The sequence below is a fragment of the Ursus americanus genome, chromosome 11 (genome assembly GCF_024610735.1).
Source record: "Ursus americanus isolate L20-20 chromosome 11, mUrsAme1.1.p, whole genome shotgun sequence".
Lineage (NCBI taxonomy): Eukaryota > Metazoa > Chordata > Mammalia > Carnivora > Ursidae > Ursus > Ursus americanus.
Window position 1 is genome coordinate 25280270 of NC_142137.1, and position 23225 is coordinate 25303494.

Sequence of the window (23225 nt, forward strand, 5' to 3'; positions counted from 1 at the left end):
AATCAAGAGGGCTTTTTTATTATTATTATGCTGTTTAAAACTACATAATCTAGTTTCTTACTAATTACCTAATTTATTAAACTAACCAGGTGGCAATACCAATGGGTACATATACCTACAACTTCCTTGTTTCCTTATTCTCTGATAAATCCCTACATCTTTCAAAATTCTACCCCTAGAGGTAGACACTAAAAAAATAAAAAATAAAAAATAAAAATACAATTCTACCCAAGAGATCATCTAACGATGAATTCCAAAATCCCTAATGCAGAGTTAGCCTTATTCTCTGGGGTCCAACCGCACTGTATGCCTCTACATTTGTCGTAATAACTGGATTATTGTCAGTGTGTTCTTTGAGGGCATATATTGTGCCTTGCTCCTTTTTTTAATCCCTAATTCCTATCACAGGACTTAACAAATGGGGACATACAAAATTGTAAATAACAATGTCCATGACATAACAGCACAAGAACTGTTTGCTTACACTAGCATTTTCTTAAATTCATAAATCAATTCATAAACAATGCTTCCAGGAAACATTAATAGGTATTATGCAAAAGTGCTATTGTTGGGGCGCCTGGGTGGCTCAGTCATTAAACATCTGCCTTCGGCTCAGGTCATGATCCCAGGGTCCTGGGATCGAGCCCCACATAGGCCTTCTTGCTCAGCAGGGAGCCTGCTTCTCCCTCTCCCACTCCCCCACTTGTGTTCCCTCTCTTGCTGTCTCTCTCTTTGTCAAATAAATAAATAAAATCTTTTAAAAAAAAATTCTGTTGTCAAGTTTGGGGAATGTAATCTTAGAGCTTTTAATTTATATTCAGGTACATATAAAGATCATAAAAAGGAATTTCACAGGACTAGTATTTTAAGGAACACACTCTAGGAAATGCTACCATTAAATATACTGTTCTTTTATTCAATGAGTATTTTTGAGCACCTACTATAGGCCTGGTACTTTCTAGATGCTGGTGATACAGTGATGAACAAAACAAACAAAATCCTTATTCTGATGGAGCTTACAGTTATGTCAACTATAAGAGATAACCAAGTAAGGTAGAAAATAAATGAACAAACAAATAAGGACAAAAAAATAAGGTAGAAAATAATGAAAAAGTTAACTTAAAAAGTGATTAAGTAGCACTAAAGAAAGATAACAGATATAGGAGAATTAAAAGAAGGATGTATTCTTAGGATGGGGGTCATACGAGGTAACTTGGAGTAAGTAATCTTTGACCTAAGACCTGGATGTCAAGGATCCAGTCAAGGAAAGCAGGGAGAGCCACTACAAGAGCTTTGGGAAGGGGGCAGTATGAATGAGTCTGGTGTTTGAAAGGAGCAGAAAGAAGGCCAGGCTGCCTATATACAGCATCATGAGCAAAGAAAGGAGTGGGTACAGAGTAGAAAGGCAGATGGGGGGCCAGGTCACACATAACTTAGAAAAAAGTTTCAATTTTATTCTAGATGCAATAGGAACACATGAAGGGTTTTAAGTGGGAGAAAAGCATAGTAAGATTTGTGTTTAAAAAATTACTCTAGACACTATATAGAGAATGTATTATAGTGGGTCAAAAAAATGGAAGCAGGGATATCAGTTAAGGGACTCCTGCATGGGCAGATAAGAGATGGGATGACTTGGGGCACGGTATTATCAGTGGAGGTAGAGAAAAGATCATTTAAGATACACTTTTTGAAGTAGGGCTGTCAGTACTTGCTGATGGAGTGAAAAGGGGTGGGGAAGAGAACATGGGAATAGGGAAATACAAAAGAAAAGAATTAAGAAATTAAAGATAACAAGGTTTGTGGCTTGTACAAACAGATGAATGGTAGTGATTTAGAAAACAAACATACAAAAACCCTGATCAGAAGCAGTAAATATCTTCCACAGAGTTAAATTTACAAGATAAATAAGATGCTAAACTTTAAAAGTACACCAAGTCCTGAAAAATAAAGTTTCTCAATAGTGAGGTCCCTGCAATACTTTGTTATTATTCTAAATAAGTGCTTTTAGGACTGAGTTATTACCTATTTTACAGAATGCTAGCAATCTTTGGAAAGCTTTACTAAATACCCTCATAATAAAGACTCTCCCTTCTATTAGCTAGCTTTTCAAGGTGACAAAACATTATAAATTCAGTTAAAACTAATCTGCAAGTAACCTTTTTTTAGTTAGATATATTAGAAGTGAAGTTAAATAAACTATGAAGAAGAAAGGCTAGAAACAAATTTTTAAGGGGGGGGGGCGCCTGGGTGGCTCAGTCGGTTAAGCGTCCAACTCTTGATTTTGGCTCAGGTCATGATCTCAGGGTTGTGGGATCGAGCCCCACGTCAGGCTCCATGCTCAGTGCAGAGTCTGCTTGAGATTCTCTCTCCTTCTCACTCTGCCCCTCCCCCTCTTCCTCCCCCTGCTTGTGCTCTCTCTCTGTCTCTCAAATAGGTAAAATCTTAAAAAAAAAAAAAAAAGTTAGAAAGAAAGAAAGAAAAATTAATTTATAAGGGAAAGAATTTTTATTTCATAGGTTCCTAGACCAGGAATAATATTTAAGAGAAAAAAAGCCTACCATTTTTCTACAAAAGACATTCTCTATTTTAAAAACTAAAATTACTCAGGGATAAGCCCATATCTTCATTCTGATAATAAATAAGAAACCATGACACTTGGAAGCCACTCTTCTTCAGCTAGATGGGATTTTCTAGTTAGTGCTTTTTTTGCTCTGCCCTATTTGATGGGGAATACGTGTTGAGCACATGCTGTATGTCAAGTAATGATCTTTAGATGGCTTTCTAGGTGGCTCTGTCATGGCTTCAAAGGGCCTAAGAGCTGTCTACCTCTCCCTACTATGGCCATTTCAAGTCTGCAAAACCTTTGTTACTATTCTGTTGCTGCCAGCCTTATTCCAAGCTTTCTCAATTAAAACTTCCCAAACATACCATGAGTTGACATTCGATTACCTATAACTATATCTCTTCAGTTAGTAAGCATAACTGTAAAGTTTGAAGCAAAGAGCTGTTTTAGCTTAAGAGTTTTCGGAGTATACGTCATTTCTAAAACAGGCCTAAGTGTTTAAAATACAGGTGTTAGCTAAATAAATAAACAGTTGTAAAAAGGAACTTACGTAGAATGAGTTTGCGTTTCTTTTGCTCCGAATGAAGAAAGCTACTAAGGTAAAAGACAACAGGTAGAAAGAGAATGAACACAGAAACAGCGATGACAGGCACTGTGTCACTGCAAGGGACCGAACAATTGAAAGTTCGACTCCAAAGTTTTCGAGTAATGTTCATCTAGAACAACAAATAAAATTATTTTATTTTACATTTAATATGTCTTCAATTCATATGATTGTTTTATTAATAACATAACCAGCATCCAGAATTTAGCTTAATATACATCCCTAAAAAATCTATTGATAGTTGAAGACAATTCCTTTTGCCAGGGAAATTAGCTGGTTCACAGTCATTATATAAGTTTATATCCACACAGAAATTTCATATTCTAAATTCAAACACCATCCAAAGAATGCCACCTTTCATAGATCTCAAACAGGGAACCTGTATCAATATGAATATGGTTAGACCATGCATCATTCACGAAAAAAGATTGAAAAGGGTAATTATGTGAGGTGATGGGTGTGTTAATTAACTCAACTGTGGGAACCCTTATTACAATTTTGTCAATTATACCTCAATAAAACTGCGGGGGGAAGGCTCACAAAAACAAACAAAAATTTTTTTTCTTGTTATATAATGTAATCTCACTGAGCTTGTTGTAATATTTTTAGAATGGAAATAAAAATATCAACTAAATATAGCTTCTCTTCAAGAGATGATATCTATGAAATGTTTAGTACATTACCTAAGATATTATGAAAGATTCATATGGCAAACAATTGTTTAAGTACATAATATCTAATGAGTCATGGAAACTTTATTAGATCATATCTTATTTAGCACCATACACTAAAAACAGACATTTAGGGGCAGCAATACCTCATTTTCACTGAGCTCATGGTTTCTGTCAAACATGCTAAGTGACATAAGGAAACTATCAAATTTAATATAGAGAAATGTTCTTGCCTGAATTTTGTTCAAGATTCGGTTTGCAAGTGGTGCTTTGTATATTTACTGTTAAGTTTTGCTTATTATAAGAAGGATGTTCTAAAACAGGTGGTCATGTTGATTTCCTGTGTAATCCAACGTATGTCAGAGAATCAATATTCATTTTTCTTTATTTTAAAAATCATGAAATAGACTATTATCCTTAAAATATATATTTAGTATTTATTGAGAGCCTACTGGAAGCCAGGTACTAATCCAGACAATAATCCAGACAATAACCGATAGCAAAATCCCCACGGCGCACCCATTTTAAGTTTGACAATAAGTGCTTTTTACATCTTGGATATTAGTGATGCACTATAGTTCTCTGAGCTGTTATTCACATTCAGCATTGTCAAACATTAGGTTTATCAATTTGGACCTTAAACTCTCTTTGAACCAATAATTCCTATTTCCTTTGATGCCTCAAAACTCAGGCACCATAGTCCCATAAAAAGACATGATCGCCATCTAGTGGTGCCCCGCATAAAGGCAGCCTATGCAATGGAGGACAAGGCTTTTTTGTTGACGGATACACATTACTAACAGGCCCACTATATGCTAGGCACTTTTTAAAATACTAAACAGTAAACAAAAAAGGACATGAGGTCCTTGTCTTCATGTGGCTTATATTTTAGTGAGGGGTGACAGACTATAAATAAGTAAACAAATTAAAATTTTCAGGTGATAATAAAGAATAAAAGCAATGGGATAGGAAGTAATTAAGAAATGGTTTCATAAACACATGATAGCAAACCAGAGACTTCTTTAATCAGCAACCAGTGAACAAGAAACTGAAATGTAAACATATAACACCAATGCCTCTGAAAATGACACATATCATCAAACTTAAAAGACCGAACGTACCGAGTTATTAACTTATTTATTATTTGATTAGTGTCCATTTTAGTTTGACAAACCAGGCCATTCTAAAACTTTACTACTTATAACCAGTTACTTCTAGTTGAAGACAACATATGCAGATTCCAATATACCTCTAAAGGGGATAATGATACTAAAGGCACAATCAACGACACTGCAAAATACGTATCATATCAGGAGTAAACTACTTACTGCATCTTCCACATCAATGCATAAATGTGTTCCAGATTCAGCCTTATTCTCAAGTTCATTCATTTTTTGCATTTCATTGTACAAACTACTCAGAGTTTTGTATGCTTCACGACAGTTTTTGCAAACTTCTGAATAATTCCTTAACTGCAGAAGACTGTGAATGTTCCCCTAAAATGTCAAAGGCACATGTGATACAATAAACATTACATCGCTTTAACATAAGCTATTTGCCCTCCTAGAGGACAGGAAGCAATATGGCGCGTTAAAGTGCGAAGCTGTGATGTTAGGTTAGTAAATCACTCTGAGCTTCAGTTTTATCATCTATGATATATTGCTACCACTGCCTATATTATAGGTCTCAAGGACTAGAGACCTGGTATGAAAAGCAAGCATATAGCAAAAACCAGGGTGCCTGCGTGGCAGGGAGTTAAGCGTCCGATTCTTGGCTTTGGCTCAGGTCAGGATCCAGGGTCCTGGGATCAAGCCCTGCGGTGGGCTCCACACTCAGTGTGGAGTCTGCTTGAGATTCTCTCTCTCCCTCTAGCCCTCCCACTCGTGCTGTCTCTCTTTCTCTATAAAATAAATTAAAATCTTTAAAAAAAAAAGAAAGAAAAGAAAGAAAACCACTGTACTAGCCACTGGTAACGGAGAACAATAGCTCAGATGCCAAATTACTAATGCCTACCTCCCAAAAATTTCCTAAATCATCTGGTCATTTACATGCCTGCTCTTACGTAACCTACTCTCACAGAATAAATAAAATATGCCCTTGCCTGGGCTGACTTCAACGCTGAAGTCTGCCTTATTGAGACTGAAAGGACTTTATTAATGGGGAAGAAAAAGGCACCAAAACTACATCTACACTCCACCCTCTTAACCCAAGGCTTGTAATCTAGGCCTCTCCAGTCAACAAAAAGGGACTCATGCCAAAGAATTATATAACCTAACATGAAGGCAGTGGATTTAACATTTAAGATATTGTATTACTGAATCTCAACCTTTTCTACTTCCCGGACTGACATTTGTCTTTTCAAGAACAAGTTTGCTAACCAGTCAGTTCGCATTCTTGCTCTCTATTCCCCTTATTCTTTACCTTATAGCCTAAAGAAACGGTATTAACTGAATATTGGAATGAAAGAGAAAAGGAAAAATTAAAGGAATTAAACGGATGTAGCTCCCACGGTGTTACCCTCACCATTTCTTTTGACAGAGAAACTAAGTCTCCCTAGTTCTGCCACAAGAAATAGCACATGGCCTGTTTTTCACAGAACAATGGTACATTTAGCTAAATGTGTTCAACTAAATAAAGGGTGGCCTAGCCAAATGATAAAAAGCTTTGCAGTGTTTAAAAGGAATGAGGAAGTAGGGTTCTGGGAAGAGGATGACACAGCACGTGCCTTGGGTTCTGACTTCCTTCCTGAAGAGACTCAAGAAAAGAAAGGTCAACCCAGGCACTTGAATAGCACCTAAAATGTAAAGGTGTGACATGCCAGTCTCATCACAGGAAGGTGGTACTGTAATACAAGCTACCATACCAGTCCCAGAGAAACCGACCAGAACTCCTGCCTCTTGTGAACCTCTATCCTCTGCACCCACCCACTGTCCTCTAGATGCAACAGGCTAGAATAATAGCCCTACCTTGCCAGCAGATCCATCCACAAAAAACAGTCTTCCCACAGCCACCAAGACAGCACAGGTTTCCAGAGAAGTCATCTGCAAACACTTACTACCCCAAATGGATCTGGTGTGGAATTTAAAACCACATCTCAGCCCAGTCACTGAGCTTGGAGCCACTTGGTACAGCCCATGTCACCAACTTCACTGCTACCATTGAAAGAGGACTTCCGCCGCCTCCTTTTTGACTCAAACTTTTTAGTTGGGTTTTTCCTTCCCGCCTGTCTCTTGGCTCAAGTGGAAGACCCTGAGGGCAGAGCATCCCCTAATGGGAACCAAAACTACCCCCTGAAGTAATAAGGACTGCTCTGAGCCTGTAAGACTCCACCCGGATTGATTCCATGACAATGATCCATTTGGCCTTCAAAGACTACCTGCAGGTATCCGCCCACCTTTGCCCCACATTTTCCTCATAAACCTGGAAGTAATTCTGGCACTTTGGAGGCAGTGTTGGAGAGGCTAGGCAACCCCCGCCCCCCTTCTTCCCAGGGCTGGCCTCACGGAAATTCCTTTCTTGTTTTACTACCATTCATTTCTCTGCCTTTGGATTTCGTCAGCAGTGAGTGACCAAACCTGGTTTATTTGGGACCCCTGGAGCCAGGTGCTCTTGCACCCCTGCGTCCCAGGTACACCACTATCTCTTTAGCTGGCTCCCTTCCCCTCTCAAACACACACACACACACACACACACACACACACACACACACACACACACACACCCTACCTATAAAACACCGGATATCCCCAGGACTCAGTCTTTGGGCTTCTTTATTATCATTACAGCTTCACTCACTCACATCTGGTCTCATGGCTTTAAATATCATCTGTACCTGATCTGATGATTCTCAGATCTCTATCTCCAGCTCACACTTCTCCCCTGAGCTCCAATTTCATTTATAACACTATCTGACATTTCAGCTTAGATACTTAACAGCTAATTCATATTAACTTGTTCAAAACAGAATTCTTAATCCCCAATCCCTTACAACCAGTCTTTCCTGTGACCCCATCATCCTCTCAGCTACTCAGAGCCAAAAGCCTAGGATAACCCTGGTTCTTCTTCCTTTTCTGATCAGCCTCCACCACTCTCAGGAATTACCCAATCTATCAGCAAGTCCTCTTAGATACACTTCCAAAATATATCCTGAACTGATCTATGTTTCTCCAACACTGCAGCCAGTACCCCAGTCCACACCATCTCTCTCCTCTGACAGCCTCTTAATCAAAGGTTCCTTCTTTCCATTCTTGCCTAGGTTCAACTGAGTTTCTCCACAGGGCAGCCAGAATGCTATTTTAACATGCAACTCATATCATGTCACATTACTGATTTAAATGGCTTCCCATTGTGCTTAAAATTCAATCCATATTTCTTCCTTTGTTCTGCACAGCTCTACACGATTTGGCCTCTGCCTATCTCCCCATATCTCATCCACATATGCTCAATGTGCTCCAGCCAAACAGGCCTTCTTCCTATTCCCTGCACATAGCAAGCTTATTCTCTTCCCCAAGGCCTTTATCCTTGCTTCTAAGGAAAACATTCTTCCCGTGGCTGACTCTGTCTCAAACTTTAGATCATCTCAAAATTCACCTGCTCACAGAGGTACTCCCTGCCCACCCTATCTAAAGTAGTACACTACACTCCTTTTCCAGGACTCATTACTCTTCATTACCTCATTTCTGTGTTATTAATCTTACCCCTACTAGGACATAGTTCATAAGAACAGACATCTTACCTGTCTTGTTTACTCCTCTATCCTCAGTGCCCAGAACACTGCCTCCTTGCACATAATCAGTGCCCAATAAATATTTGTTGAACTGAGTGCATAGCGCCTGCTCGAGGGAACTTTTTAAAGCCAACCTATAGTAACCAAACTCTATATGGAGAGAAAGATTGCTTCCAGCCCTCCCAACCTGGTACAACCATCCTATTACACTGACCACAAAAGCACATAAGAAAGTAAGATGAGCCTAACAATGGACATAAAAAGAAAACAAAACAAAACAAAAAAATTTAAAAAACAAGCAAATAAAATGATTCAAAGGGAAAACAGATTAATAGACAGCAGAGTAAATGCCCTAATAAAAAAGCATTCATTCAGCAAATAGGAGGGAACTTTTACTTATTTTTTTAAAGGTTTTATTTATTTAGTTGACACAGAGAGAAAGAGAGAGCACAAGCAGGGGGAGCAGCAGGCAGAGAGAGAGGGAGAGGCAGGCTCCCTGCTGAGCACGGAGCCTGATGCGGGACTCGATCCCAGGACCTTGGGATCATGACCTGAGCCGAAGGCAGACGCTTAACCGACAGAACCGCCCAGGAGCCCCAGGAGAGAACTTTTAAAAATTAAGCCCAAGGTATGAAATAAATGTCCATGAGCCCATATTGATATAAATAAATGTGGAAGAAGTGGCAAATCTTCCTTACAGAAAGATTTCTAAATAATTTAAGTAAATGCTCACTCCTCCAGGACTTAAGCTTAATTTTCCCACCCCCATTCCTGTTACTTAGTAACTTGGTTCCAAAGAATAGAATATGGAAAGAGGAAGAAAACGGTAACTTTCCATTAAAGAGACGGGGGAAGCACTACCCTGTCCGGGTGATCCTGATAACACCATCAGGAATAAACCATGCTGATAACGTCTATCTCCCGCAGGATGTGATGAGAAAGGTACTTCACTTCTCTAGTGTTCTTCCCCAAAACCCACAGTCCCAGTGTAACCATGAGAGAGAAACATTAGACAAACCCAACCTGAGGGACATTCTATAAAATATTTGACTAGTATTCTTCAAAATTATCAGTCATGAAAAACAGGGAAAGACAAAAATTGTCACAGACCGCAGAAGGCTAAGGGCAGTATAATGGGAAACAGATATTTGGTCTTTGCCCCTGGTTCCTGGCACATAGCTCCTAAAACCTTTGGAATATCCAGAGTAAAAAGAATGCCTCTATATGCTAATGAGATGGCTGGTGGCTGGGGGTCCGTATACAGCTTCAGGATGAAGGCTGGTCACCAGAAAGACCAAAGCATGATTAGGGGGTTGGAACTTTCAGCCCCACTTCTGACTCTAAGGAGGGAAGAGGAGCTGGAGACCGAGTTAATCACCAGGTAACCAATCATGTGTTCATAATGAAACCTTCAGGGGTGCCTGGGTAGCTCAGTTGGTTAAGTGTCCAACTCTTGGTCTCAGCTCAGGTCATGATCTCAGGGTACTAGGATCAAGCCCCGTGTCAGGCTCTGCCCCCAGTGCAGAGTTTGCTTGAGATTCTCCTCTCTTTCTCTGCCCCTCCTGCTTGTCGTCTCTAAAATAAATAAGTCTTTAAAAAAATTAAAATACACACTTTCAATAATTATTACATCACAAAGATTTCTCAATAAATTCCAAAATGTAAACAGGCTACATTTACTGGTCACAATTTCAATAAAACTTGTGCTGTACTAATGCAAATAAACAAAAGAAATCATGTCACTCCTATTAAAAAATAATCTTCCAAAGAACTCTTAAGTCAAAGGACAAAATTAAAATTAGAAATTTAGAAATAAACACAATATAACCCCTTTATATCAGAATCTATTATTGGAAAGGCCAAAGTTATAAACTTTACAATCTGAAAATTATTTTATTGTTGAACAAGAAAAGCTGGAAATAAATTAATTCAAATTCGATTCAAAGAACTGGAAAAGAGACAAAATTAACTGAAAGATTATACGAGGAATTAATAAATGCAAAAGAATAAACAAACACATTAAGAAAAAGAACCCAGAAACTAATAAATAAAACCAAACACAAGTTTTTGGAAAGTTCGGTAAAAACGAACGTACTTTTAACAAGTCTAAAGTAAACTCAAGAGAAGAAAAAACTCACAAAAAAATAGCATTTGGAATAAGAAAGGGAATGTAACTACATATATGATAGAAATTTTAAGGAGTGACCAGTTACTTGTTATCCTAGAATAGATCCTTAAACAGAAAAAGGACATTACTGGAAAAAGTGCTAAAATCAGAATAAGTCTGACATTTAGTTAACAGCTCTGTACCAATGTTGATTTCTTAGTTTTGACAAATATACCATGGTAACAGAGGCTAACACCTGGGGAAACTGGGTCAGCAATATACAGGAATTCTCTGCGTTACCTATGCAACTTTTCTGTAAGTCTAAAATTATTCCAAAATAAAATATTTTAAAAGAAAGTAACCAGTGAAAATCTGTAGTGGGAGAAGAAAAGATGTCATTCACAATGGCACCAAAAGTGATACAATACTTTGGAATAAACGTCGCAAATGTATAAAACCTCTACAAAATTTAAATAAATCAGTAAGACTATGCTAGAGGACATTTAAAAAATAGAGGATAATGGTGGTTGCTGGGGGCTAGAGGAGGAGGACATGGGGAATCATTGCTTAACGGATACAGAGCTTGAGTTTGAAAAACCGGGGATGGACGGTGGTGGTAGTTGCATAACAATCTGAATATACTTAAGGCCACTGAATAGTACACTTAAAATGCTAACATGGTAAATTTTACATTCTATTTAACCGCAATAAAAAGAGAATATACCATATTCCTAGATAGGAAAGCTCAGTATCATAAACATGTCAATTATTTCCAAATGATAAATCTAAAATGTAATGCAATTGTAATAAAATCTTAAAATGATTGAATTTTTTTTTTACTTGGTTCTACTACAATTCATTTCATCAGGAAGAAAGGGCTGGAGCTATGCCTCACATCTTACACCAAAATAAATTTCAGATAGAGAAAAGATGTTTAAATGCAGAAAATGAAACCATAAAATTACTAAAAGAAATCACAGGAGAGGGCGCCTGAGTGGCTCTGTCGGTTTAGCATCTGCCTTCAGCTCAGGTCATGATCTCAGGGTCCTGGGATCGAGTCCCACATTGGGCTCCCTGCTCAGCCGGGAGCCTGCTTCTCCCTCTCCTCCCCGCTCATGCTCTCTGTCACCATCTCTCTCTCAAATAAATAAAGTCTTTAAAAAAAAAAAAAAAAACCACAGGAGAAATTTTAAAAATAATTGCGAAGTGGGGGAAAACCTTCTAATGTGACACCGAGTCTGCAAGCTATTAAAATTTTTTTGATAAATCTGGTAATATAAAAATTAAAATTTTCCTCATAACAAAAAGAAAAGCACAATAAAAAAAATAAACAGCAAACCAAAAAAAAAATATTTGCAACTAACATCCCAGGAAAAATATTCATTTCCCTAAAACATTCATCAACATTCATTTCCCTAAAACACTTACACCAAAGAGTAACTGGTCAAATAGACTTATACACAAAAATTACCATTTGGAGTTTTACAACATACATTAATTAGTCCACTAAAGTTCTAGTAAAGCATTTCCCAACCTTATTAGAACCCTAAACCTTTTCTTATGGGCCATGTATGAACACCTTGCAGAACATATCTTGGAAACTGCTTATCTAATAGTTCTTACTCTCAGGGAAATTCATAATTCTGTGTCATCACATTGATTAAAGAAATCATATGGGGCGCCTGGGTGGCACAGCGGTTAAACGTCTGCCTTCAGCTCAGGGCGTGATCCCGGCGTTATGGGATCGAGCCCCACATCAGGCTCCTCCGCTAGGAGCCTGCTGCTTCCTCTCCCACTCCCCCTGCTTGTGTTCCCTCTCTCGCTGGCTGTCTCTATCTCTGTTGAATAAAAAAATAAAATCTTTAAAAAAAAAAAAAAGAAGAAATCATATACATCTTTACTAAACATGTTTACATCTATTTGTGGGGATTACTTACTTGTTGAGCAAGTTTCAAATCTAGAATTTTATCAGAGTTCCAATGTCACCCCTCACCACCACCAGGAAAGTTCCAATACCAACATTCAAGGGTCAGAGGTGGAGAAAACAAAAAACAAAAAGAGTAGGTTTCTTTTTTCTTTTTTTTTTTTAAGATTTTATTTTTTAAGTAATCTCTACACCCAATGTGGGGCTTGAATTCACATCCCCAAGATCAAGAGTCACATGGTGTACCAACCCAGCCAGGCACCCCAAGGGTAGGTTTCTTAAAGGCTACCTTTTATATTATAATTCAGTTACCTTACTAAACAGTACCTTTTAAAGTAGGTAAAATATAGTTAAGCAAATATTGAGGCAAAAAATAAGCTGCCTGTAGACAGAAACATATACTGCATTATCTAATACCTTATTGCATAAACAAAGTCAAGATAAATTACTGTCAGAACATTGTGTTTTAATTAAACAATCACATGCCCAAGTTACTGTGTTCATATTCAATATCTCTTCGTACCCTCACTACGAAATACTTGAAGGTAGGTAGGATAGATTTTACCGTTCCCACCTTACAAATAAGAAAATTAAAGTTTTGATGATTTTCCTAAAGGCTAGTAATATTAAGAACTTAGCAGAAATCCAGGTCCACTTACTCTTCTACATTGTGTGTATAAATATCAACAATTAATGCTAAAAAAAATTTGTTGAATTATCTATTATGCATTTGTATAAGGCAGCATTTTATTTATTTATTATTATTTTTTTAAAGATTTTATTTATTCATTTGAGAGAGAGAGACAGAACACAAGCAGGGGGAGAGGCTGAGGCAGAGGGAGAAGCAGATACCCAGCTGAGCAGGGAGCCCGATGCGGGACTCGATCCCAGGACCCTGAGATCATGACCTGAGGCGAAGGCAGACGCTTAACCCACTGAGCCACCCAGGTGTCCCCAAGGCAGCATTTTAATTTCAAGTATCATATAAAAAATACCTGGAGGTTATGCTCAAAGCAGGTCAAGGTTTGATTAAATAGACTGAGGAAGTATTGTGTGCTATTTGATAATTCTTCACTTTTGTTCGTTAAACAATCTGTCAAAAAAACAGAAACGTATGTTAATATATCTCCAGCAACAATTATAAACTGTCATTTATCTCTCAAGCAATCACCTTCTGTTTCAAACTATAGTAATTCTTTATTCAAACAAGCATTATGTGTTCCACATAAGAGAATTTTCCAAATGCATGTTTACCCCTTTTAGTTTCGAAAAGATATTTTTTTACACAACCATTTTCACAAAAATCTTAAAATAATCATGTACTCTCCTCTCTTTATGAAAGCAATACACCAAATAAAATTTAAATTGATTTTTGATATGCTACAAAGTCTTAATCATGAACATCAGCTATCAAATGCTGAGTTAATAAGGGTACTCTCAGTGCTGTTTCGGCATCAAACTGTTTATCCTACATTAATTTAACCTAAATTCATATGCTTTTTGATCTTTTGTGTCAAATTAAGTAGTTCTGTGTCTCTTCCGTCTTCACTTCTATTGCATCTAATGGGGTCACCTTTCTCAATTTGCTCTTTCAAATCCATTGAGTTGTGGGACCAGAGAAACAAGCTGGTAAGAATTTTGCCTAAAATATTGATAAAGGGGCTTTAAGTCAAGTCTAGAAATAAAAAGAATTATTTTACATGTTTAAAATCTAAAATAAATTATATTCCTCTGCAGCTTGATAGTCTTGCTTAACAATAGCTCAAGTTCATTCCTCTTGCTTTCTACGTATCTAGGATGTAGGTACAAGTGCCTGGCTTCATATCCCGAAACTTGTGGTCAGCCATTTCCATCTCACTCCACAAACATCTCTAATCCTGGACAACTTCCGATTACTTTCCCTACTCCCAATTCTGTTTGTAACACGCTATTATAGAAAATTCTAGGGTTATAATTAAGGGACTCAATTCCAATGCTAATCTCAGGGCCACAAAACAATCCTTGTAGACACCCTACCAATTATTCCACAAGGAACATTCCAAGTATTTTCTATTCTCTAGTACCTACTCCACCCTACTCTTGTCCTTAATTTCAATTGATGGCTGTATATTATACCCACTCGGGGCCGTCTAAAATGATCTCTCTCAACTGGGAGTGGAAAGACAGGATAAGAAGCTATTGCAATTATCCAGGAGAAAGGAAGCAATGCAAACAGAAAGAACTGAATGGATTAGAGATAGACCGAACAGGTAGTGAAAGGTACTAGAATACAGCCCCCTCAAAATATGCCTCTTTGGCATATAGACTATTATTTTTTTTTAAGATTTATTTACTTATTTGAGAGAGAGCATGGGGGCAGGGAGTGGGCAAAGGGAGAGGGAGAGGGAGAGGGGGAGAGAGAGAGAGAGAGTCTCACGTAGACTCCACGCTGGACTCAGGGCCAATCTCACAACCCTGAGATCATGACCTGAGCCAAAATCAAGAGTTGGCTGCTTAACCAACTGAGCCACCCGGGCGCCCCTGGTATATTAGCCACTGCCAACCAGCAGAAGCAGGAAAAAAGCTCTAAAAACAGGGAACGCATTTTGTTTTGTAAGTAAAATTTACATTTATAAAGGAAATTTCCATTTGTAAAGATGTCTCCCCTCCAGGTAAAAGGAAGAGGAGGACTCCAACAACTCTAACCAATGGAAAGGCTCTAACTTAAATCTACATAACCAACCTGACTAAACAACCCTGGTTTGTCATATTTTTCCTGATTACCTTTCCATAACTTACCTCTTCCATCCAGAAGTCCCAAACCCCTTTTCTTTTGATTAGCCTAAGATGATGTATAAGTCCAAATTCTAACCATCTCTGGATTACTCCCATATGTCACTCCCATCACTGGGTACTCTAATGAATCCATGCACATCACACATGTTAATAAACTTCTGTCTGTTTTTCTCTTCTTTATCTGTTTTTGGCCAGTCTAATTTACAGAATTCCAGCCAGAGCACCTAAAATGGGTAGAGGAAAGAGGTTTTTTCCCCTCCCCTACAGGAGATACTAGGCTATGACACACTGAAATATGCATGTGCTCTCTCATAATATTAAGAGGCAGGCACGATCATTACCCCCATTCTCTAAATAAGGAACAGAGGCTCAGAGCAATTAAGGAAGTTGCCTATGGCCACAAAACTGGTAAATGAAAACCAGGAAATTCAGTCTGATTCCTGAGCCTGCATTTTAAAACACTGTGAAATAAATAAAATATTCACACCTATATTCTTTTTTTTTTTAAAGATTTTATTTTTAAGTAATCCCTACATCCAATGTGGGGCTCAAACTCACCACCCAGAGATCAAGAGCTGCATGATCTTCTGGCTGAGCCAGCCAGGCGCCCCTCACATCTATATTCTAAACCACTCAAGTTCAATCCTAGGAATCAACAAATACATGCCACCGCTCCTCCTTCCACCACCTATAGATATTTTACACCACGGAGGGATTCAGGCAGTCACTACCAACTGATCAGTATTGGCAACTGACATGAACCTTAAACCTGGTGAGCATGAGGGCATCAACTAACACATTAAAACTCCTTGGTGCAAATCAGAAAAAGACATCCTCTCTGGGTAGATTAATCAAAAAAAGGCACTCCTGCCTCCAGAAGCTGGAATTCAGCCCTGTCCACCCCCTTATGCTCTAGTGCAGGGCTTGGTGTGTACCTGGTATGCATGGCACCCTGCTGATGAACCTATTCCTAGAAACTTTCCCCCTATGAACTCCTATACTCTGCATTCTCCACATCTTTATCTTTTCAAGACTGTAAGTCCCATTCAGAGAAATAAAGTAATATACTGAAGATAACAGATCAAGTTAGTAAGGCACTGAAATACAAAATATACTTTCAGACTTTTAATTAAGTAGTCTCTTCATTATACCACTTTTTCTTTACTATTTGAAAATGTTACTCCATCTGTCAGCTTTCAAAAAGTTCACAAACTAAATTCTTTTTTTAAAAAAGATAACATAAACCCCTCTTAATCCTGGTTTAATGTCACCACATAGTAGCCTTGAATCCTTTTACACATGAGGCAGTATATAATATATAAAAACAAACACAACTACAAATATCCAGAATATTAGTATATTGGCCTAAAAGATTAAACAGGTTTTCTATTTTTGCAGTCGACATTTTGCAGGGAGTAGTGGGAATACAAGTTCATCGGTAGCAATTGCACCTCTATGTTAATGAGCCATGTCATGGCAACTGACACACAGTATAGGGATAAATGTATGTGTGTGTGTGTGTGTGTGTGTGTGTGTCCCTGTACTGCCTACAACAGCAGGAAAAAGCACATGAATGTGAGAGAGCAGTGGCAATTTCTTCTCTACACAGTATGTAATTGAAATAATTTCTTTATAAAAAAGTAATTTACAGGATAATTATGGAAAATAAAAACAAACAAAAAAATAATTTATGAAGGAAGCTTCCACTGAACAAAAGAACTTAATCTCTTCTATCTTACTGACGACATTTCTTTTCATTTAAAATAATTTAAAAATTAAACTTAAAGCTAATATAGACTGGTCATCTTGTTAAGTACCCCATTAATGCAGTACCATCAAAATTTTTTCAATGAGCATTAGTCAGTGGTATTATAAAGCACAAAGGAGTTCATTTATACAAAAGGATTTAAAATGTCTTCATTATTAAAGAGTCCTGACTTTCTGATTTAAAACAAAGGAACGCCAGTAAAATTCCTCTTTTATGGTTTTGCAGGAATTGGGAGTATAATGTTATAAGCAGTAAGGAGCTATATATTTTAGAAATTAGTAAGTTAAGGAATATTAGTAATAATAAAGCTTCCTATAAGCACTAAGTGAAGTGGTTATTATGAATTTTCCACATCTCAGATAATCAATGCAGCCTCATCAAGGACAGATTAGCATAGGTTCTTTCTCAATGAGGGCTCAAGCATCAGCTCAAGAGGCATTCTTAAAGGTGTGGAGGATTCAAGTTAAGATACATAGACCTAAATTATCATGGCGGAAATTATTAGCATCTTTAGATAAAGTATTTGGTACCTATTAGGAGTTTGTATAAAGATCTCTGCTGTTTTACAAAACTAGTTTTATAGAAAACAACAGAGACAATCACCAATTTCTGAAAAATAGGGCAAGCTTCAGAAAATATAGTATAAACTGTGAGAACTTTGTACCTGAAGAACATAATTAAGTTTAATGAATACGAAAACAAAGACTTTTTAAATTATAAGATACAAATAAAGTGTGTCTAATGCTTGGTAAATTACCACGTAGATAAAATGAGAAAGAGGGGTTCTGCTTAACTGAACTTTTGGTTAACCATGAAGTTTTAGTATTGACTTTTTTAAAAAAAAGATTATTTTATTTGAGAGACAGAGTAAGTGAGAGAGAGAAAGAGAGATCACGAGCAGGGGGCGGGGCAGAGGGAGAAGCAGACTTCCTGCCAAGGGTGGGGGGAGTCTGATGCAGGGCTGGATCTGATCCCAGGAAGCCAGGATCATGACCTGAGCTAAAGGCAGACGCTTAACTGACTGAGACACTCAGGCACCCCTTAATATTGACTTTTAAAGAACTAAGACACAGTAAGTGAAGGATGATTGAATATGCCTTTCTAAAATATGCCTCTTTGCCTTAAGGATTATTTTGAGCTAAAGTCACTTAAAGAACAGCAAACACAGAGCTTTCTGTGAATTGCCCTTATCTACCTAAAGACAGATCTTCCAAAAGAAACTCAATTATCATAAATCCCTTCCCTGGGAGTTTCATCAACTAGGTAAGATTGACTCTTAATCACAGGAAAGGAGACCAATGGAACAGAATCGAGAGTCCAGGAATAAAACCCAGCCTATACAGTCAACTATGAGCTGAATTCGTAGAAAGAGAATGGTGATTGCCAGGAGCTGGAGGAAATGGGGAGATGTTGGTCAAAGATTACAAACCTCCAGTTTTAAGATGAGTAAGTTTTAGGAATCTGATGTACAGCATGGTGATTAATAGTTAGCAATACTGTCTTATACACTTATATATTTGAAAGTTGCTAAGAGAGTAAATCTTAAACATTCTCACCACAAAAAAGAAATGGTAATTATGTGACACATTACACCTCACACCATGGTGGTAATCACTTTGCAATATAGATCAAATCCATATACTGTATACCTTAAACTTATATGTCAATTATATTTCAATAAAGTTCAAAAAAGAAAAAAAGAGAACCAAAACACTTTACCATAAAACAATCCGTGGTCTCATCAAAGCTTGTGAGCCTGCTAATTATTCAACAGTCAGATGCACAGGATAACCAAGAAGCATGTCAATAATAAGGCTATCCCTATGTCAACAATACACTTTTGAAAACAGCTTTCAAATTCCGTACAGGAGAAATATTGACATATTTCCTTTACTACTTAGCAGTCTCCACAAGAACTAGTTTCCATGTTATTTGTAATGTGAATTGGAAGAGCTAAACTGTTAACATTTAAGTCTCCATCAATTTCCAGAACCTTCTTTCCTACCACGACTAGTATCATTCAAAGACATAGGAATTCTAAAGATAAAAGAGATGGGAGTGGTACATGGATAACACTCTTTTTTTACTGGGTTTCTAGCCTTCCTTTCATCAACTAATAACTGCAGAGACAAGGTGTCAACCCACAGGTAGATCAAGTAGAAAGGAAAGGTGGTTTTTGGCAGTGCATTGATTTTAATAATATTGTTTTAAACAATATTTTAGCTTTTATATTTTTACAGTTTTAATAATCTTTTTTAAGATTTTATTTATTTATTTTAGAGAAAGAGAGAGAGAGGGTAGGGGCAGAGGGGAACAGAGAGGGACAAGTAGACTCCACACTGAGTGTGGAAACCAACACTGACTGGTCTCAATCTTACGACCTTGAGATCATGATCTGAGCCAAAACCAAGAGTCAGGCACTCAACCAACTGAACCACGCAGGTGCCCCTTTAATAATCTTTTTATTTTATTTTTTTATTACGTTGTATTAGTCACCATACAGTACATCATTAGATTTTGATGTAGTGTTCCATGATTCATTGTTTGCATATAACACCCAGTGCTCCATGTGATACATGCTCTCCTTAATACCCATCACAGGACTAACCCATCTCCCCACCCCCCTCCCTTCTAAAATCCTGTTTGCTTCCCGGAGTCCACAGTCTCTCATTAGGAGAAGGAAGGGAAGAGTTAAGGGGAGGAAATCAGAGGGGGAGATGAACAATAATCTTTTAAAAATTTTTTGGTATTTTTATATTTTAAGTAATATTCTTTTTAAAAAATGGCCTCTTAAATTCACTTAAAAAGATTTTTACCAATATAACTAGAGTTCTGCATCTGCTAGTAGAGAGGATGAAAAAATAGTCATTTTATACCAAAAAATACATTCTTACAAAATGGATCACATGTTGGTTTAACTCTCCATTAAAAACAATTTTTTAAAGATATCAGGGTTTTTTTTCGTACTTAGTCATTTTTTCCCTTCACATTTTACCTTTTAGGTGCTAGAATAAATGGATTCCATATTATTCACCATTAAAGATCCTTATTTCTGGCCTCACCCATCAGGTGTATTTGTGAATTTAGTAACTAGATCATCACAAAAAGGTAATGGAGACAAATGGGTTAGTGGCTTGAGTTTAATAATTTCACACGAATTCTGAGAACTGTTTTTCTCTGTATTTAAATAAAAAGGCAAATAACCCAGAAAATTTTTTTGAAAATTTGTATTGTGATTTTCACGTATATACTGTAGAGGAAAAATAATTTTCCCTCTGTTTTTCTAAGTTCTCAGCTGGGGCTCCTATAACAAAAGACACGTAACAGGAGAAAGACAAACAGAAGTTTGTTAACTTGTATCTCTTATATATACATGGCGGACACACAGGAAAAATGAGTAACTCGAAGAGATGGCTTAGAATTCAGGCTTAAATGCCACCTTCAGGGGCGCCTGGGTGGCTCAGTCGTTAAGCATCTGCCCTGGGCTCAGGGTGTGATCCTGGCATTCTGGGATCGAGCCCCACGTCAGGCTCCTCTGCTGGGAGCCTGCTTCTTCCTCTCCCACTCCCCTTGCCTGTGTTCCCTCTCTCACTGGCTGTCTCTCTGTCAAATAAATAAATATAAAAAAATAAAAATTAAAAACAAATGCCACCTTTAGCTAAAAACAAAAAAAGAAGAGTATGAGGGAGTCTAGTCATGAAGTGACCATGAGAAGCATGGTAAACAAATGTAAGGTTTGTTATGTAGATGTCCCTGCCTTTTCCATTTTTAAGATTCATTTGTGATTTAGAGTCATTCGTTTCTTGGTACAGAGAAGGAAATACTCTTACAAATGGAGATTTCCTTTATAACTACAAATTTCCCTTATAAAATGGTTACTTCTACTCTATCTTCAGAGCTTCTCCTGTGTCTGCTGTTTATCAAAATAATCAGCTCAAATGTTTGGGGTGGCATATTCTGGTCTCCTACAGTCATATTTTGGAGTAGTATTTATGAGTTTCCTACAGTACAAAATTACAACAGCCAAGCAAACTTCTGACCAGGCACAATTCCTTTAAAATTATAACATGATATGACTGTTGTCTTCCATTTATTAAAAGAGTAAACATCCCTTGTATTCTTCTACATATTTCTAAAGGTCAATGATTTAAAAAACAAGAAATGAATAGGTAGGAAATACATTTTCTTTTAAGTCCACAAGTAAATGGAAACCTTTATTACCATTCATTAAGAAAATAAAAGAGTGGGGGCGCCTGGGTAGCTCAGTCCAGTAAGCATCCAACTCTTGGTTTCTGCTCAGGTTGTAATCTCAGGGTCCTGAGATCAAGACCCGCGTCCAGCTCTGTACTCAGCATGGAGAGAATTAAGATTCTCTCTCCCTCTCCCTTTGCCCTTCCCCACCTCAAATAAATAAATAAATCTTTAAAAAAAGGAGTGACGATCCCATGAAATTAGTGTTTAATAGATCTGGTTGCTAGAGATGCAATTTCATGAGAACCTGATGCCAGATCACTGCTGAGCGTTTACATTTTCCTAGAAAATGTGCAACTCTATTAAAAATTTTTCCACATTATCAAGTTTTAATTTTATGTAGTATTAATTGCTATTTAGAAAAAAGAGTATTTTACATTATATTTTTAGTAAAAGATTAGGCCTTCCATAACATCAAGCATGTATATAGCATAAATGCACGTTGCTCCTTTCACCTGACCACTTGTCTTGACCAAATTAATTTTAATCAGGAAGTAAGCATTTCATTTGTTCTTCAAAAGAAGTTCAATCAAGGAATATTTTCAAGATAGGTCAGCTCACAGAAAAACAAAGTTATCCTAAGAATTTATTCTAAAGAGTTTTATAATAACCATAGTAAGTAAACGTGCAGTAAAATGTTTTCTTTCTTTCTTTCTTTTTTTAACTGGAAAAGAAAGCTACTTTGAATTAGTGAAGTCTTTGTCACAAAACATCTTTCAAAGAAAAGATGCTTTACTGCTCAAGTATAAAAATTTAGTCGCAACAGTCAAAAGAAGTGAACCCCAATATATATCCCATTTATTCTGATTAATTTTAAATTATTTATAATTGACATATTTTTTCTTTATCAATGGATTTAAGGGTTTAAGAACTCTTTTTTATTTTTTAAGATTTTATTTATTTATTCGACAGAGATAGAGACAGCCAGCGAGAGAGAGAACACAAGCAGGGGGAGTGGGAGACGAAGAAGCAGGCTCCCAGCAGAGGAGCCCGATGTGGGGCTCGATCCCATAACGGCAGGATCACACCCTGAGCCGAAGGCAGATGCTTAACCGCTGTGCCACCCAGGCGCCCCGGTTTAAGAACTCTTAAAAATAGCTCTCTTATATAGGTTAAGCAAACTGTTCGATCATATTTATACTAGAAACTTTTACACCAAAAAAGTAAAGCTTTTGCTCTTAAAAAAAAAAAAAAAAAAAAAGGTAACTGTCAGCCAAGCCTCTGTTCAAATTACCAGAAAATCTGAATTAATAGAGACAAAATTAAAAGAGTCAATATTCAATACACTAGGATATACGACAAAGAAAAGAAACTTAGCAGGGCTCTTTTTGCCATTTAGTTTTTCCCATATGAACTAAACAAAAAGACAAGTCCTTAATGACTTACAGGTACACAGATTTTTTAATCCTGTGGATTTCTTCTGCCCATGCCCTAATTTATGTTTCCTTTGCTTCTTGCCTAAATTATTTTGTAATAACTTCCTCACTGGTCTCTCTCTTCCTCTTCCAATGGGATTCCATAAAAAGAAAAAATAAAAAGGGTCCTTGTAGTAAAAAAAAAAAAAAAAAAAAAAAAAGCTACAGATGGTGACTACAGTTACTGTGGTGAGCAATGAGTAATGCACAGTATTGTCGAATCACTAAGTTGCACCTGTGAAACTAATATAACCTTGTAGGTCAACTATACTTCAATAATTTTTTAATGAAACACATAAAAAAAAAAAGCTTGGAAAGTGCTAGGTTAAATGTCAAAAAATATTTTTTTAACCTGTAGTACTTCTTACCGCCTTTAATACTCCACATGTATTGTAAATGTCCAAGATACCGTTATAACCAT

The 23225-nt window shown here is 37.1% G+C and overlaps 1 protein-coding gene across 1 annotated transcript in view; it reads right to left on the reverse strand.

Annotated features, from left to right (window-relative positions):
• Positions 1-23225, reverse strand: part of OSTM1 (osteoclastogenesis associated transmembrane protein 1) — a 33946-nt gene that overhangs the window by 3923 nt on the left and 6798 nt on the right. The window contains exons 3-5 of the mRNA XM_045806946.2: positions 13591-13688; positions 5167-5334; positions 3114-3279 (exon numbers count right to left, since the gene is read on the reverse strand). Of these exons, the coding sequence (XP_045662902.1) occupies positions 3114-3279; positions 5167-5334; positions 13591-13688 (432 nt within the window). The remainder of the gene's footprint in view (positions 1-3113; positions 3280-5166; positions 5335-13590; positions 13689-23225) is intronic.